The sequence below is a fragment of the Peromyscus leucopus genome, chromosome 8b (assembly GCF_004664715.2).
Source record: "Peromyscus leucopus breed LL Stock chromosome 8b, UCI_PerLeu_2.1, whole genome shotgun sequence".
Taxonomy (NCBI): Eukaryota; Metazoa; Chordata; class Mammalia; order Rodentia; family Cricetidae; genus Peromyscus; species Peromyscus leucopus.
Genome location: NC_051086.1, coordinates 90,989,204 through 91,004,081, shown reverse-complemented (window position 1 = coordinate 91,004,081; position 14,878 = coordinate 90,989,204). Strand labels below are relative to the sequence as shown.

General features: G+C 43.7%; 1 protein-coding gene across 1 annotated transcript in view; it reads right to left on the bottom strand.

The window, feature by feature from the left end:
* Brca1 (BRCA1 DNA repair associated) overlaps positions 1-14,878 on the bottom strand; it is a 73,566-nt gene that overhangs the window by 21,168 nt on the left and 37,520 nt on the right. Inside the window, 3 exon segments of the mRNA XM_037201135.1 lie at positions 1,573-1,751; positions 5,046-5,175; positions 10,236-10,407. Of these exon segments, the coding sequence (XP_037057030.1) occupies positions 1,573-1,751; positions 5,046-5,175; positions 10,236-10,407 (481 nt within the window).

Below are 14,878 nucleotides of genomic sequence, written 5' to 3'. Positions count from 1 at the left end.
ATTTCCTGACTTATTTGTTGTAAGTCCGTGCATATTTATTAGCACTCACATGCTGTAAGTGTATGTGATGTAGAGTGAGAGGACAACTTACAGGAGGCTGGCTCTTTCCTTTCTCTCCTCGCAAGTCATCAGACCTGGCGGCAAGGGCCCTGACCTGATTACCCATCTTGCCAGTCCGGAAATATTTACTGTAGTCAGACCTGGTGGCATAAGCCTAGAAGCCCAGCTACTGGAGGCTCAAGTAGGAGGATCACAAGCCCAAGGTTTACCCGGGCTACACAACAAGTTTAAAACGATTTAACTGATTAGTTGAAATAGGGTCTTACACACACAGTCACTGATGAAACTGGCCTTGAACTCTAGCTGAAGCAATCCTCCTGCATCAGCTACTCAAGTAACTGAGACTACAGACATGTACCACTATATCACATTTATAACTATATTCTAAAAATAAAACTCTGAGTAAAATAAATAAAGAAGCCAGGTAGTGCTAGGGCATACCTTTAATCCCAGCACTCGGGAGGCAGAGGGAGGCTATCTCTGAGTTCAAGGCCAGCCTGGTCTACAGAGTGAGTTCTAGTACAGCCAAAGCTGTCCATTCATATTCATTAAAAAAAGCTCACTTCAGGTTGTGACTCATTTTCCAGTAAAGGACAGACCTGTAACTTTGTTCTATGGTCTTACAATTCTAACAGGTGAAGCAAAACACGTAGATAATAACCAACCAGGTCCTATCGTATCACCTTCAAAACTATTAGTAATCCACTATGGGCTTTTCAGAGAGTGGCTGCTTTCTGACTCGGGCAGAAGAACAGCAGCAAATGACCTTGCTGAAGGGACACCAGCCCACTTGAGCATGTGGCTCTGGCAGGCCTTGCCCTTCTCGCCATCCCCTCTGCCTTGCTAAAAATTGTTAGATTTCATTCCTTAAGCTAGCCACCAAACCAAGATCTATTCCCTTATTTAGCTACTTTCTCCTTCTGAGGCTGACTACCAAGGTCCAGCTATTAAAGTATTGAAGTTCAGCAACCAGAAGCTCCCTTCGGTTCACCTAATCAACATGCCCAATTAAAAGTAAACACCTCATCCTAACACAGGGCTTCCCATTTTTCCTTTATAAACCGCCATTTGCCTATGTGCCACGTCTGTCTGCTCTCTATCCAGAAGCAGTCCTTTTATCCTCCAGGACAAACAGCCCTGCCCCCTTTCCCTTGTCCCTACCTCCTTTCCGCAGCATCCCAGCCCATCCTAACACAGACCTTCCCTCTCCTCTCAAGAACGACACCTGCAAGGTCATTGGCCGCTGAGTTCTGCCTGAGTCAGAAAGCAGACACTTTAACCTTTCTTCCTTGCTTAATAAAGGATCTCTCTGTGAAAACAGGTGTTTGGGTGTGGTTTGTGCCTAATCCGGGGTCTAGGAGGAAGCCCCCACTGTTGGGGGTCTCCTTTATTGACAGTTGTAATAATTTTCAAGCAAACTCAGATTGTAGCTCATGTTATTTTTCAAAAGTATACTTTGTATATACGATATAGAAACAAAGTGTTTCTCCATTAAAAAAGATGAAGCATTACCTAGATCTTGCCTTGGCAAGTAAGATGGCCCTGTTAAGTTGTGTGGTTCACATGACTTCTCTGCTTCAACAACCTGAAGGAGCTCCTCTTGAGACTGGAAGCTTCTGTTTTGAAGACTCCCAGAGCGGCTGTATGAGGCGCACCTATTGCCTGCCGACGGAGATTTAAGAGAGGAAGGCCTGGAGAGACGGATGAAAGAGGAAAACCATCACCACCAATTCGGAAAGGCCTCATCATAACTCCTCGACAGCCAAAGCGTAAGTGAAACATCTCACTGTCAGAGAAATAAGGGATGACCAGCCAAAAAGCCTACACGATAGCCCAGGAGCCTAGATTCACGCTGCCTGCCAACCCGCCACCGCTGACATATGACACCTCCCCTCAGGGCTGTGCCGAGGCAGTAGATCTCGGAGCTGTTTAAAAGCATGTCAGCTTTTTTTTTCCTTTGCCAAATTATCCATTGATGCTAATTCAGATTCTATACACTATTCCATCTGAGTTAGTCCTCTTATGGAAACAGAAAATTGAGCAAGGCTGACACCTCTACACTTTATTTCCACCTAATTTGAGAAGAATTTATAGCATTACCCCCTTTCCCTGAATTTTCAGTGTCCAAAGTCATTCTAAAACAAGAGGCTGGGCCGGCGAGATGGCTCAGCAGTTAACAGCACTTCTTCCTGCAGAGGATCTGGATTGGAGTCCCAGCACACACATGGTGGTTCACAACTGTCCATAACTCCAGTTCCAGGATACACATGATACAGACATACATCTGAGCAAAACATACATTAAAAAAAAAAAAAAAAAAAAAAAAAAAAAAAAAAAGAGCCAGGAAGACTAAAAGTCTACCTCCTGAGGTGGAAGTAGAAGAGCAGGAGTTCAAGGTTGCTCTTGCTACATAGTAAGTTCAAATCCAGCCTGGGCTACCTGAGACCCTCGAAACAACATACAAAAATAAATGCGATTAAAAAAAAAAAAAAAAAACAAAACAAAAAACAAGCTAACTATTGGGGTGGGCACATACTTCAGTGGGAAAGTACTTTGCTTAAAGTATAGGTAAGCCTGCATCTGATCCCCACCATCACAACCCCTAAAAAGTAAACCATTAAATGTTAATAATGTATGTGCCTGGGGCTGAAGAGATGGCTCAGAGGTTAAGAGCACTGGCTGCTCTTCCAGAGGACCTGAGTTCAATTCCCAGCAACCACATGGTGGCTGAAGACCACCTATAATGAGATCTGGTGCCCTCTTCTGGCCTGCAGGCATATGTGCAAGCAGAATACATAATATATATGTATATATATATACACACACAACACACACACACACACACACACACACACACACACACACGTATATATATGCCCAACAAGTTCCTCCAGTCTTTTTTTTTTTTTTTTTTTTTTTTTTAACGATTTATTTATTACATATACAGTGTTCTGTCTGTACATATCCCCACAGGTCAGAAGAGGGCACCAGATCTCATTATGGATGGTTGTGAGCCACCATGTGGTTGCTGGGAATTGAACTCGTGTTCTTTGGAAGAGCAGCCAGTGCTCTTAACCTCTGAGCCATCTCTCCAGCCCCCAGTTCCTCCAGTCTTTTGAGTGTTTATGACTTAGTATGTATGCCAACTAAACATAGCTTTAGTGTCCAAGGAAAAAGATCTTTTTCATTTTTTTTTTTGTTAGATAGATAATGCTAGTACCCGTAGCACAAATCTTAAAAGGTCTTATCAATTAAAAAAATCCAGAGCCAAGTATTGGGGTGAATGTTGAAAGATCAGAGAAGCAGAACCAGCCACAGCTACCTCGCCTTGCCAATTCCTCAGTTGATCCTGTTTCCTCAGACTGGAAGCCTCGGAGTCCTCATCCAAATGGATCTTAGCTGAACTGCTGCTAAAAACTAAAAGCTTTAAAAGGCTGTAGTTCCTGGTCTCCACGCCTTATATACTTCTCTGCTTCCTGCCATCACTTCCTGGGATTAAAGGCGTGTGTCACCATTCCTGGCTGTTTCCAGTGTGGCTTTGAACTCAGAGACCTGAATGGATCTCTGCCTCCAGAATGCTAGGATTAAAGGTGTGTGTGCCACCACTTTCTGGCCTCTGTGTCTATCAAGTGGCTGTTCTGTTCTCTGACCCCAGATAAGTTTATTAGGGTGCATAATATATTGGAGGACACAACATCACCACAAGTACCCTAGCCTTAAAAATAAATTCTCAGTTAATCCAGGGCCAGGAAAAGATGGCATTGTTTGATTATTGACAACCTGTCGCCATTCCCCAAAGAAATACATAGGGATTCAGAAAACAAGAACCCGTGTTTCCTGGAGTGCTGAGATGTTCTTCCTGATAGGTTTAAGTATTTTTGAAAATAAAAGCAGGGTGTGGTGGTACCTGCCTGTAATTCCTGAATTCAGAAGCCTAACTTGACAGTCTGTGTGTGTGTGTGTGTGTGTGTGTGTGTGTGTGTATACACACCTTTTAGCAATAGTGATTTAAATATATATCCTGGAACAATATTCCGAATATTTCCCATAGTAAATTAACAGACAGACTTTTTCTAGGAAGGCAAAAATTTCCTTTAGGGCAAGGTCTGCCTGGAGATGTTTACCATCAGTTTCCAGGCTTGCTTTGGTTTTAGTTCAGCTGCATTATATTCTGACCTTAGAGCTTAGGTTGTAGCTTAGGCCTTGGACACACCCAAAAGCCTATATCCAAATAAATAAAGCAATGTGACCAGGGCTATTTAGTGCCTGTAATTGTGTACATCTAATGTTCAGAAGGCTGAGGGAGGGTCACTGACCTCAAGTTTGAGGCCAGCCTGGTCTACAAAGAAAGTTCCAGACCAGCACAGGTGACCCTATCTCAAAAAACAACCCCCAACCAAAACTCAACAAAAAAGAAAACAAACAAACAAATAAAAACCCCAGAAAGGATGGAAGAAACATTATATACGTAAGGATACAGGTAGAAGCCAGACACTGAGCATCCAACTTGATTTTTAGGAGCTAACCAATTTAGATAAACTGACTATCTTTAGTGCTGCTGTGTCCCCAGAGCTGTGAGGACAGGCTTGTGTTACTGCTCCTGGCACTTTTTTGTATGGGTGTAGGCATGCATATGGTTGTGCTTGCATGTGTGTGGGCATGCTTGCATGGGTGGGTGAGTGTGGAGGCCAGAGGATGTCTACCCATCAGGAGTCTACCTCTATGGCCATCTACCCCTCTCTCACTGAATCCAGAGCTCACTGCACCCAGGATCGGCCTGTCTCTGCCCCTGCCCCAGGAATCCCAGGGATTACAGGTAGGTATGTGCACCACAAATAACTTGCAGGTGGGTTCTAGGGATCTGAACTCAGGTCCTTTTGTTTGCATGAAAAAGACATTACTGACTGGGTCATCTCCCCAGCCTCAGGAAGGAGTTCAGTGTAAACAAAGATGTCACTTTAACACCACAGACTGATATTTCTTACCTTCCCACTCTTGTCTCTTTATTTTTACTGGTGGAACTATCTGGAGGTTGTGGTTGGAACTTGTCAGCAGAAATGCACGCTGGATTCCGGCTTACAGGATTCTCATTAATGTTCTTTGAAGTTAAAATTGCTTTAAATGGAATGAGAAAAATCTATTTTACTTATTGGTTCCGATGGTCTTAATTTAGGTAAGGTTATTGATTTGGCTTTAAAAGCAGCCATCTGTGACAATCAGACTGGTTCTTTTCTCTTTGTGTGTGTGTGACGGAACTCTCATGACCCTCCGCCTCCATCTCTGCAGCACTTTACCAGCATGTGCCAGAACAAGTGACAGAGGCAGAACCGCACAGCCAAGGGCAACACCGAGCTTCTCCTCTTCCTGCCTGTACCGCTCGCTCAAGGGCAGGCTGCCAGCTGTGTGCCAGCACATCTGGCTGTCTGTACCACATTGGACCAAAGGCTTCACGCATGTCAGCCATGCAGTCCACCCACTGAACTATAATTAAACATATATAGTAGATAAAAATGAACCGATACAAGTAGTTCAACAGACAAATGCCAGCACCAGGTAGAACGAAATAATTATAAAATAGTAAGAATAAGGGAAGGAACTTTAAGACTTGGTAAATGGAGTTATTCAATCACCACAGGCTGAAAACAAAGCATGTGTCTTTCATTTTTGGCCCTGGGTGATAAGAAAGCAAGAATATATAATGTATTCTTATCTTGGAAGAGAACGGAATTCTGCCCAAATCTCCTCTGCTAACAGGAAAGCAAAAGTACTGGGAAGCACAAGGCACATCTCCTGCTCTGTCTTCCATCAAAGACTGCACAAGATACAGGCTGAAACTTGAACACGTGGGGGGAGCAGCAGAGTCAGATGAGATGACATTTGCCTCACATCTTCAATTACTGGGAAATAAACACAACAAAAACTAAGCCCACCAACAAAAGCACATGCACTGGCGTACACATCCTCAAGGTGCTGGCTGATGAGGAATCTTGGGTAATATAAGGAGTTAATAAGGAAAGGCACAGGAATGGGAAGATCTAACAGACCCAAGGCAAGGTCTGGCATGTGCTATTCCCTTTGAGAAAATGGCTTAAAGGAAAAAATGAACTCATTCTGGAGACCAGGCTGGCAGTAAACTTACAGATCTGCTTGCCTCTGCCCCCTAAGGGCTGGGAATTAAAGGCACGTGCACAGCAGAAGAAATATTTAAACATTAATTAATTGAAAATTAAACATCTTCTATCCCATTAAAAAGTCACTGGAATCTAGGTGTGATGGTGCACACCTTTTATCCTAGCACTTGACAGGAGAGGCAGGGGAAGCTCTGTGAGTTCTAGGCCAGCCAAGGCTACACAGGGAGACCTCATCTCAAAAACCAACCAACCCACACACCCACCCACCCAGGGACAGTGATTAACATTAGCGCTTGGGAGAGGCAGGGAGGTTTTTGTGAGTTAGAGGTCAGCCTGGTCTACAGAGGGAGTCCTTGGACAGCCTAGAGAGAACCTGTCTAAAAGACACCCTCACCCTGGGAAAAAAAAAAAGGCATTGGATTTAAAAGTGTGACGGCACAGTAAAATATTTAAACATCAAAAACAATTAGTTCAAAAATGAAGGAAGAGTGGTTAAGAGTACATGTTGCCCTTGCAGAGGACTTGGATTTGGTTCCCAGCACCTACATGATGCTCATGTGGGTCCCCACAGCCATTTGTAACTTCAGTTCCAGGGGATCCGATGCCCTCTTCTGACCTCTGTGGACACCAGGCACACACTTAGTACATATACGCACATGCAGGCAAAACAGTCATACACACAAAATACTTAAATACAGAGCCAGGCATGGTGGCGCACGCCTTTAATCCCAGCACTTGGGAGGCAGAGGCAGGGAGATCTCTGTGAGTTCGAGGCCAGCCTGGTCTGCAAAGCAAGCTCCAGGATAGCCAGGACTCTGTTATGTTATACAGAGAAACCCTGTCTTGAAAAACAAAACACCCCACACATCCATACATAAATGCACTTAGAGTATCTTCTATCCACTAAAAAGATTGGTGATCAGGCCTGGTGTCAGAGGCAGGAATATCCAGAGTGAGTTCCAGGTCAGTCAGAGTTACACAGTAAAATCCTGCTAAGGGAAGCAAAACAACACACCCCCTGCCACAATGCACACGAACAGGGTACAGAAGCCATTTATCTCAGTTAATCCCAACTCATTCAGCTTTCACAAGGAAGGATCCCAGAAAACTGAACAAGTGTTTCTAGGAGTAAACACACTGCAGCTAAAAGAGCTTGGATTTCTCTGAAAATCACTTCTACCACAACGGGCCATGATCTCACAAATGCTGTTTGCCAGGGAATGGTGTGTGCGTGCCTGTCACGTAAGAACCAAATCTACAGAGAGAGGTAATTTATACTGGGCATGTATAAATTTGTTCACTAATATTATGCAGGTTGTGGAATAAACCTTAGAAAAACAGGAAGATCTATGCAGAAGGGCAGGGCACTGATTTTAAGACCCCCCAGGGAAGGGGCTTTCATCATCCTTAAGTATATTAGATCACGGGGCTGGGGAGATGGCTCAGTGATTAAAATGCTTGCTACGCACGTCTGAGGACCAGAGTTTGGATCCCTAAAATTCACATAAGTGCCGCTGGGCCTGACAGTCACATGTAACTCCAGCCTAGGCCAGCAGAGACAAAGGATCCTCAGAACAAGCTACCTAGGGAGACTTGCCATGACAGCAGATTCCGGGGTTGACTGAGAGACCCTACGCCAATGAGTTAAAGTGCAAGAGCCATGAGAATACTGACACCAACCTCTGGCCTCCACACACCAACACACACACAAACATGCATACATACAATGAGAATGAGAATGAAAATGAAAAAGGAGTACAAAATCTTAAAAATAATATAAACAGTGGCTGGAGAGATGGTTCAGAATTTAGGAGTAACGGTTGCTCTTCTAGAAGCCCCAGGTTCAATTCCCAGCATGTATATGGCTGCTTACAACTGTCTTTAACTGCAGTTCCAAGGGATCCAGAGACACCCTCTTCTGGCCTCCGTGAGCACCAGGTGTGTATACAGTGCACAGACAACATACCATACACATTAATCACATTAATCAAATTTCAAAAAAGAATTAGTATATAAATTTAAATAGTCACTAGCTAAAAGTAATGTACCAATGTTGTTTTTTTAGTTTTCAGAAAAGAATGATGATGGTCTAGGAATGTAACTTGGTAGAGTGGGTACCTAGTGTTCATGAATCCCTGGGTTCGAGCCCCAGCACTGCGTAAACAAGCATGGTAGTGCTCACGCATACATAATTTTAACACTTGGCTAGTGGTGGAAAAGCATCAGCAGGTCAAGCTTATTTAGTCACACAGTGGGTTTGAGATGAGCCTGGGATATAGGAGACCTGTCTCAAAAAAAGGGGGACGGGTTGGCTGAGATGGCTCAGTGGGTAAGAGTGCTTCTGTGAAACCACGAAGACCCATGTTATGCGCTCAGGGTGGTCTCATGTGCATCTGAGACCCAGTGCTGAGGGGGAGGTTGGGGGCGCAGACAAAAGGATTGCTGGGGCTTGCTGGCTTCCAGCCAGGCCCAAAACGAATGCAAACTACAGATTTAGGGAAAGACACTACCTCAGAGAAGTGAAAGGACACCCATGTGTGCACATCTGCACACATACGTGCACATACACTACACACACATACAGCACATTCACCAAACAAACGATTTCGATAACGTTAAAATAGCATCAGGAACAAACCACCCTGGTGCTAGGAGCCTCTGGGAATATACGACCAAGAACCTTGAGTGCTTAGTATCTAGACAGAGTAGTCTGTCCTAGATCCTAGAGCTCACTATGTGAGCCAGACTGGCCTTGAACTCACAGAGACCCTCCTGCATCTAATTCTGTGACTCGAGTTTTTCTTAATCATCCTAAGGAAAGAAAAGCTCAAAACTCAAGTTTGTATTGACAGTATTTTAGAAAGGAGCCACAAAGAAACATTTTTATTTTTTTCACAAAGCAACATTTTATCTACAGATATTCAGTGTGTGTGTGTGTGTGGGGGGGGGATGGGATGATGACAACAAACTTGTATGCCAAATACGAGGCAGTAGGTGTAGGCAGATACTGAAGGCCAGACAGTAACAATTCTTATCTTGTGCATCAGAACTGAAAGTCTCGTCTATTTTCACAATAAAACAGTTGACAGTACCCCAAAGATAACTGTATCGGGGACGGGACTCTGGGCTTCATTATCTGGGGATGAACTAAATGAAGATGCAGTTACAAAGACAGTATTTAAGGAGATACATTTTTGATGCAGTGCCATAGCAACAGAGTTCCCAGCTTCCCTTGCATGAGCTACTCTTTCTTTCTGAACAAGTGGAGACCAAGGTCACTATACTGAATAATGAACAGACTTGAGTCCCTAGAAAGAGTCAGGGAAGGCCTTAGGGCCCCCAGAGGACAGTGGAGGAAGTACTGGAGGAGGAATTGGAGCACCAAGTCAGGTGGGACCCTGAGTCTTGGGAAGAAACTCCGGAAGGGTTCACCACCTTGGTCAGTCCCTAAGTACCAACTCCTCCTGTGGGTGTCCCACCAGATACTGTAATTGAAAGCTTCCTTAATTCCTGACCCCTCTGCCTCCACACCCCAAGTGCTGGGATGTCAAACAAGCTCCAGCAAAGCCCGCTCCCCAACTGAGAACTCAAGGTGCAGCTCCTGAAATCAGAGATCTCTTCCTTCAAACAAGAAAACACATGAAACAGGTCTCTGCTTTGTGAGCTAACATTATAAGAAGTACAGCTCAATGGTTTATTTTCTCCTAGCATTCTGAAATTACGGGGTTACCTATAACCAACCTCCCCAACAACTAAGAACAAGAACTGTTTCTATCTCCTATGGGGTCTCCATAGCACCACCTTGTAAACACGCAGAGAAGGACAGGAATGAATGATTATCTTGGGTTCCTAAAAATGGAACATCACTGTGAGCAGGGGCTGGCAATAAGGCTCCCAAATTACTCATGGAGCAACTCAGTAAATACGTGCTGAGCAACGATCACACAAGGTCGGAACTCAGTCCTCACTTTCTGAAGGAAATAAAGGGTGAAGGGAGGAAAAAAAATTTCCTTATGATGCTGGCATTTGCTTGGTATTACAGACCTGTTCCTGGGATGTTCTGCTCTGGATCTGGCGGGTCTTCGGGGGCACAAGGGTCAGCTATGAGGGGCGAAGAGTGGCCAGAAGGCTGGTCCCCTTGCTGCTCTAGCACGGCTTCCAGGTGGGCCATCTCCTGCCGGAGCTTTATCAAGTTATCTTTCATAGTAGCCCTCTGCTGTAAAACCAAGAACACCATGGGTTAATATCAACTAATTTTAGCACGAGAACTGAAATCACCTAGTACGGAATTAGGGGTTCTGGTTGAATATTTTTTAATCCAACCATACTTGTATGGTTAATGACCTTGAAATTATTTCAAAATGATGTTGGAGGGCGCATCCTCCAACACTCCCAAATAGTCTTGCTTCATTGTAGCTCAATATTTTCTTTTAAAGATGAAAGAAAAGAGAAAACCAAAAAACAGTAACAGTACTTTAGGCTTAAAATTTGCAAGAATCTGTTAGCATATTACATAAGCTATGCTTCAAAGATTTGATACTGTAAGATTAGTTCACAAAAGAAATGTGATTTATTTTTTAAAAAATTCTTTATGGCCGGGCGGTGGTGGCGCACGCTTTTAATTCCAGCACTTGGGAAGCAGAGCCAGGCGGATCTCTGTGAGTTCGGGCAGCCTGGCTACCAAGTGAGTTCCAGAGAGCGCAAAGCACAGAGAGAAACCCTGTCTCAAAAAACCAAAAAAAAAAAAAAATTTTTAATGGTCAGTCAGTGGTGTCACACACCTTTAATCCCAGCACTCAAAGGCAGAGGCAGGTGGATGTCTGTGAGTTTGAGGCCAGCCTGGTCTACAGAGAGTTCCAGGATAGCCAGGGCTACGCAGAGAAATCTGTCTCAAAACAAAACTGTGTACAGATGTTTTGTCTGCATATGTATCCTGGAACTCTCAGAGGTCACAAGAAGCATGTATCCACTAGAATAAGAGTTGTGGGCCATATGGGTGCTGGGAACTGAACCCAGGTCTTCCGTAAGAGCAGCAGTGCTCTTAATTGCTGAGCCATCTTTCGGCCCCTGATATATTTTTTTTATTATTTATTTTTAGAATATTTGTAGCCGAGAGTAGAGGTGCATGACGCTGTACTCAGCTCCAAGTGTATTTACTTTTTAAATGGATGAAGTGTTGGAGAATTTCCTACGACAGTCTAGAAAGCTTGTAACCACAGCTACTATTTTTTTTTTTTGCCCCATGTGGCCACTGCTCCCCAGCCCTCCCGACAGCCTGGTCTACATAGGGCGTTTCAGGCTGGCCAGGGCTACAGTGAGACCCTGTCACAAACAATTTAGCAAGTCTAAGGATTTAACAGGCAAAGAACATAGGCATAAAAGGAATTTTCCAAAATATATGTTTCTTCACCACTTTTAGAAGGAATGTTGCTGCTGTTTTTCAGCTTTGAGGGAGATGGAATCTGTTTCACCTTCTGTTCCTTTCTTCTGACCCTTGAAAATGACTTTGCTCTTCATTAAAAACAAGTCATTTTCTTTCTACAGCTACACTAAATTCACAGTTCTCAGGAGGATTTTATGACCACAAAACAAAACAAAACTGTATTTCTAGCTTTACAAAGGTTCCCACTGCTACTCTCGCTGAGACTGTATTGCTGCCAACATCTGCAGTGACGCCAATGCCACCACGTGGTACCTGCTAGTACTGACATCACTGATCCAGCCCTGGCCAAGGCCCTACACAGACATCAGACCAATGCTTTAAAAGCTGAATTAGTCAGCGCCCACCACCATCCCATCTAACCTCCAGGCGGCTATTAAACACCAGAAAATCAGGGGAAAGGCAATCGGAGCATGGTTGCAGGGCCCTGCTTTTGGGTGTCCCCGCAGGAATAAATGTGTAACTTAGACAAATTCCACTACAGGTAATTGCTCAGCTGCAGGAGGGAGGACAGAGCCGGCAGGTTACCAAGTCTACTGATTCCAGTTCTGAACTACCTCTTTAATGTGCGCTCTTCTTCAGCTCTATTCCCACAATGCTACTCTCACACTTCAATATGGCCGCGACACTGCCAAAGTTTCCTAAGAGCCATGTTTATCAAGTCTCTTTTGTCCAAAAGGGCCTTAAGTGGCAGAATACAGCTCAGGTAATAAGTTAGTATTTTTGAACATTAAACAACTGTTAGTCTTTACTGCCCTCAGGACAAAGTCCAAATTCTTAAACATACCATTCAGAAGTCCACCCACACCTTGATCTTATCTGTCATTTCCTTGAGCATTTCCAGAAGCCTAGTTTTCTAGAGACACAGGACTAGTCAGTGATGGCCAGGCCTTCCATGCTTCTATCTTTGCCTCAGTTGCTGCCGCCCCTCTTTTCCCACCTGGTAAACTCTTCTCATCTTCCAAAGCCCAGCTTAGAAGTCTTCACTGGGCGTCCCCACCAACTGTCTATCAGGTCGACAGTGTGCCTCATGACTTGGCTCAGGCTGCCAAGCATCAGTATTCTCGGGGGAACATACAACTTCCTGGATGGGAGGAACCTTCCCTTGTTTATTGTTTTGTTTTTAAGACAGGCCTATGTATCTCAGGCTAGCTTGAAACTTGAGATTCCCCTTCCTAAGCTTTCCTCGGGCCGGGAATGCTAAGGTTATGGGTGTACAAGGTGTGCAACACCATGCCCGACTCCACTGTCTAGTAGAGAGTAAGTTCTTAGCAAACATTTAATGCAGAAATGAATAAATGGATGAATTAGTCTTTGGGGGTAGGAAGGCTGGCAAGATGGCTCAGTGGGTAGAGGTACCTGCCACCAAGCCTAATGACTTGAGTTCCATCGCTGGGACCCACATGATGGGGGAAGACAATCTTACATTGCACCTGCCTGCCGATGGAATATGTATACACACGCACACAATAAGCATCAAAAAGGTATATTAATGATACCAGATTAGGTATCATCTACCATCTATTACTCCTCAGCTCTATATAAACAGAGGGGAAAGGTCCTATTTCAATCATTTTGCTTGTTTGTACTAGTCCAGATTAAAGTTACCTGTTTTGAATAGATACTTGATAAAAACACTTTAAAAAAATGAATACTGAACAAAAAATAAACATATTTCTGGGAATAAGATCAGAGATACAAGAAACACCGAAGTAGTTTATTGAATGTCAAACATAATACAGTATGTCTAAGACAGATGGAAGAAAAAGCTGGAACCTAAAAAACAAACAGCCAAGGGACAGAATTAGGTGACAGACATATTGATAGAGCCCCAAATCTACATCCAGAAAGGATCAGAGGAATTGAACATAGAGAGAAGACCTCTAAAGTCTTTTAATCTTTCTGATCACTATGGCAATCTTGCAAAAGTAGAGAATTTGAGCGATAAACAAGGCACACAATGGACAGTTGCCTCAATGGTTTCCTCCCAACTCCCACAGGCTTCAGGCCTAGGATTTACTCTGAACAGAGAACGGTCTGTAGGAGCCAAGTCCTCTCTATTTGTCATCCTCGCAGCAATGCCAAGAGTTTAAAAGACTTAAAAACTGGACACCACCTAGTGTTGGCAGAGGTATAGGAAAGTGGGAACTCCAAATACTACAGAAGCTAGAAGCACAGGTTGGCTTAATCCTTTTAAAGAATAGTAGGATACCATGTATCATACAACAAAAATCATCAAGATGTGATATCTGGCAATCAGGATGTCTACTAGAGTGCTGTGCCTAATAGCAATGGTGCCTCTTAGCCCAGACCTTAATAGGCAGCAAAGGGGCAAATCAGTCATTATACACTCAAACAATAGAAAGCCATACAGTAACTAAAAAGACGCCAGACATGATGGTAAACTCCTGTAGTTCCAGCATTCAAGATGCAGAGGCAGGAGGACCTCAAGTTCAAAGCCAGCCTTAGATATAACGAAGTAAGACGCTGTCTTAACAGATAAAAACACCCCTGACCCCAATATAGTCATCGAGGTTAGGGAGGTAGCTCCATCGTACAGTGCTAGCCTGGAATACACAATTCCTAGCACAATTAATAGAATAAGATAAAAAAGTCACTGTCAAATTTTAATGACACCATAAAAGGTAAATCACAATATTAGTATATAGAATATTACTTAATATTTATTTATTTATTTGTTTGTTTGTTTTTTTGAGGCAGGGTCTCACTTTGCAGCCCTGGCTGGCCTGGAGCTCACAACACAAACCAGGATGACCTGGAACTCACAGAGATTCACCTGCCTCTGCCTCTGAAGTACTGGGACTAATGGGGTGTGTTACCATGCCTGGCTCCTTTTCTGAGTTTTTGATGACAACAAGAATGACTTTAGAAATACTATGAATTCCCAGTTTCACTTAATTTAGTACTTTTTAGGAAGAGAAGAAAAATAACTCCTATGCTGGCAGCTAAAAGCACATTTATGCTTCAGGAGAGAAAGCCAAAGCTACAACAGGATGATTCAAAAGGTTCCAAAAAACTCCATCTTAACAGTGTACCTGCTGGACCAGTGAGGTGGCCCAGAGCATAAAAGCACCTGCCACCACACGTGAGGACCTGATTTGATGCCCAGAACAGCTTCTAAAAGGTGCCACCTGACCTCCACACATTCACCCTGTGGCAGACACACCCATACACGATCACAATTCAAGGAAGATAAGCAAATCACGTGAAACATACAGTCAGGTAC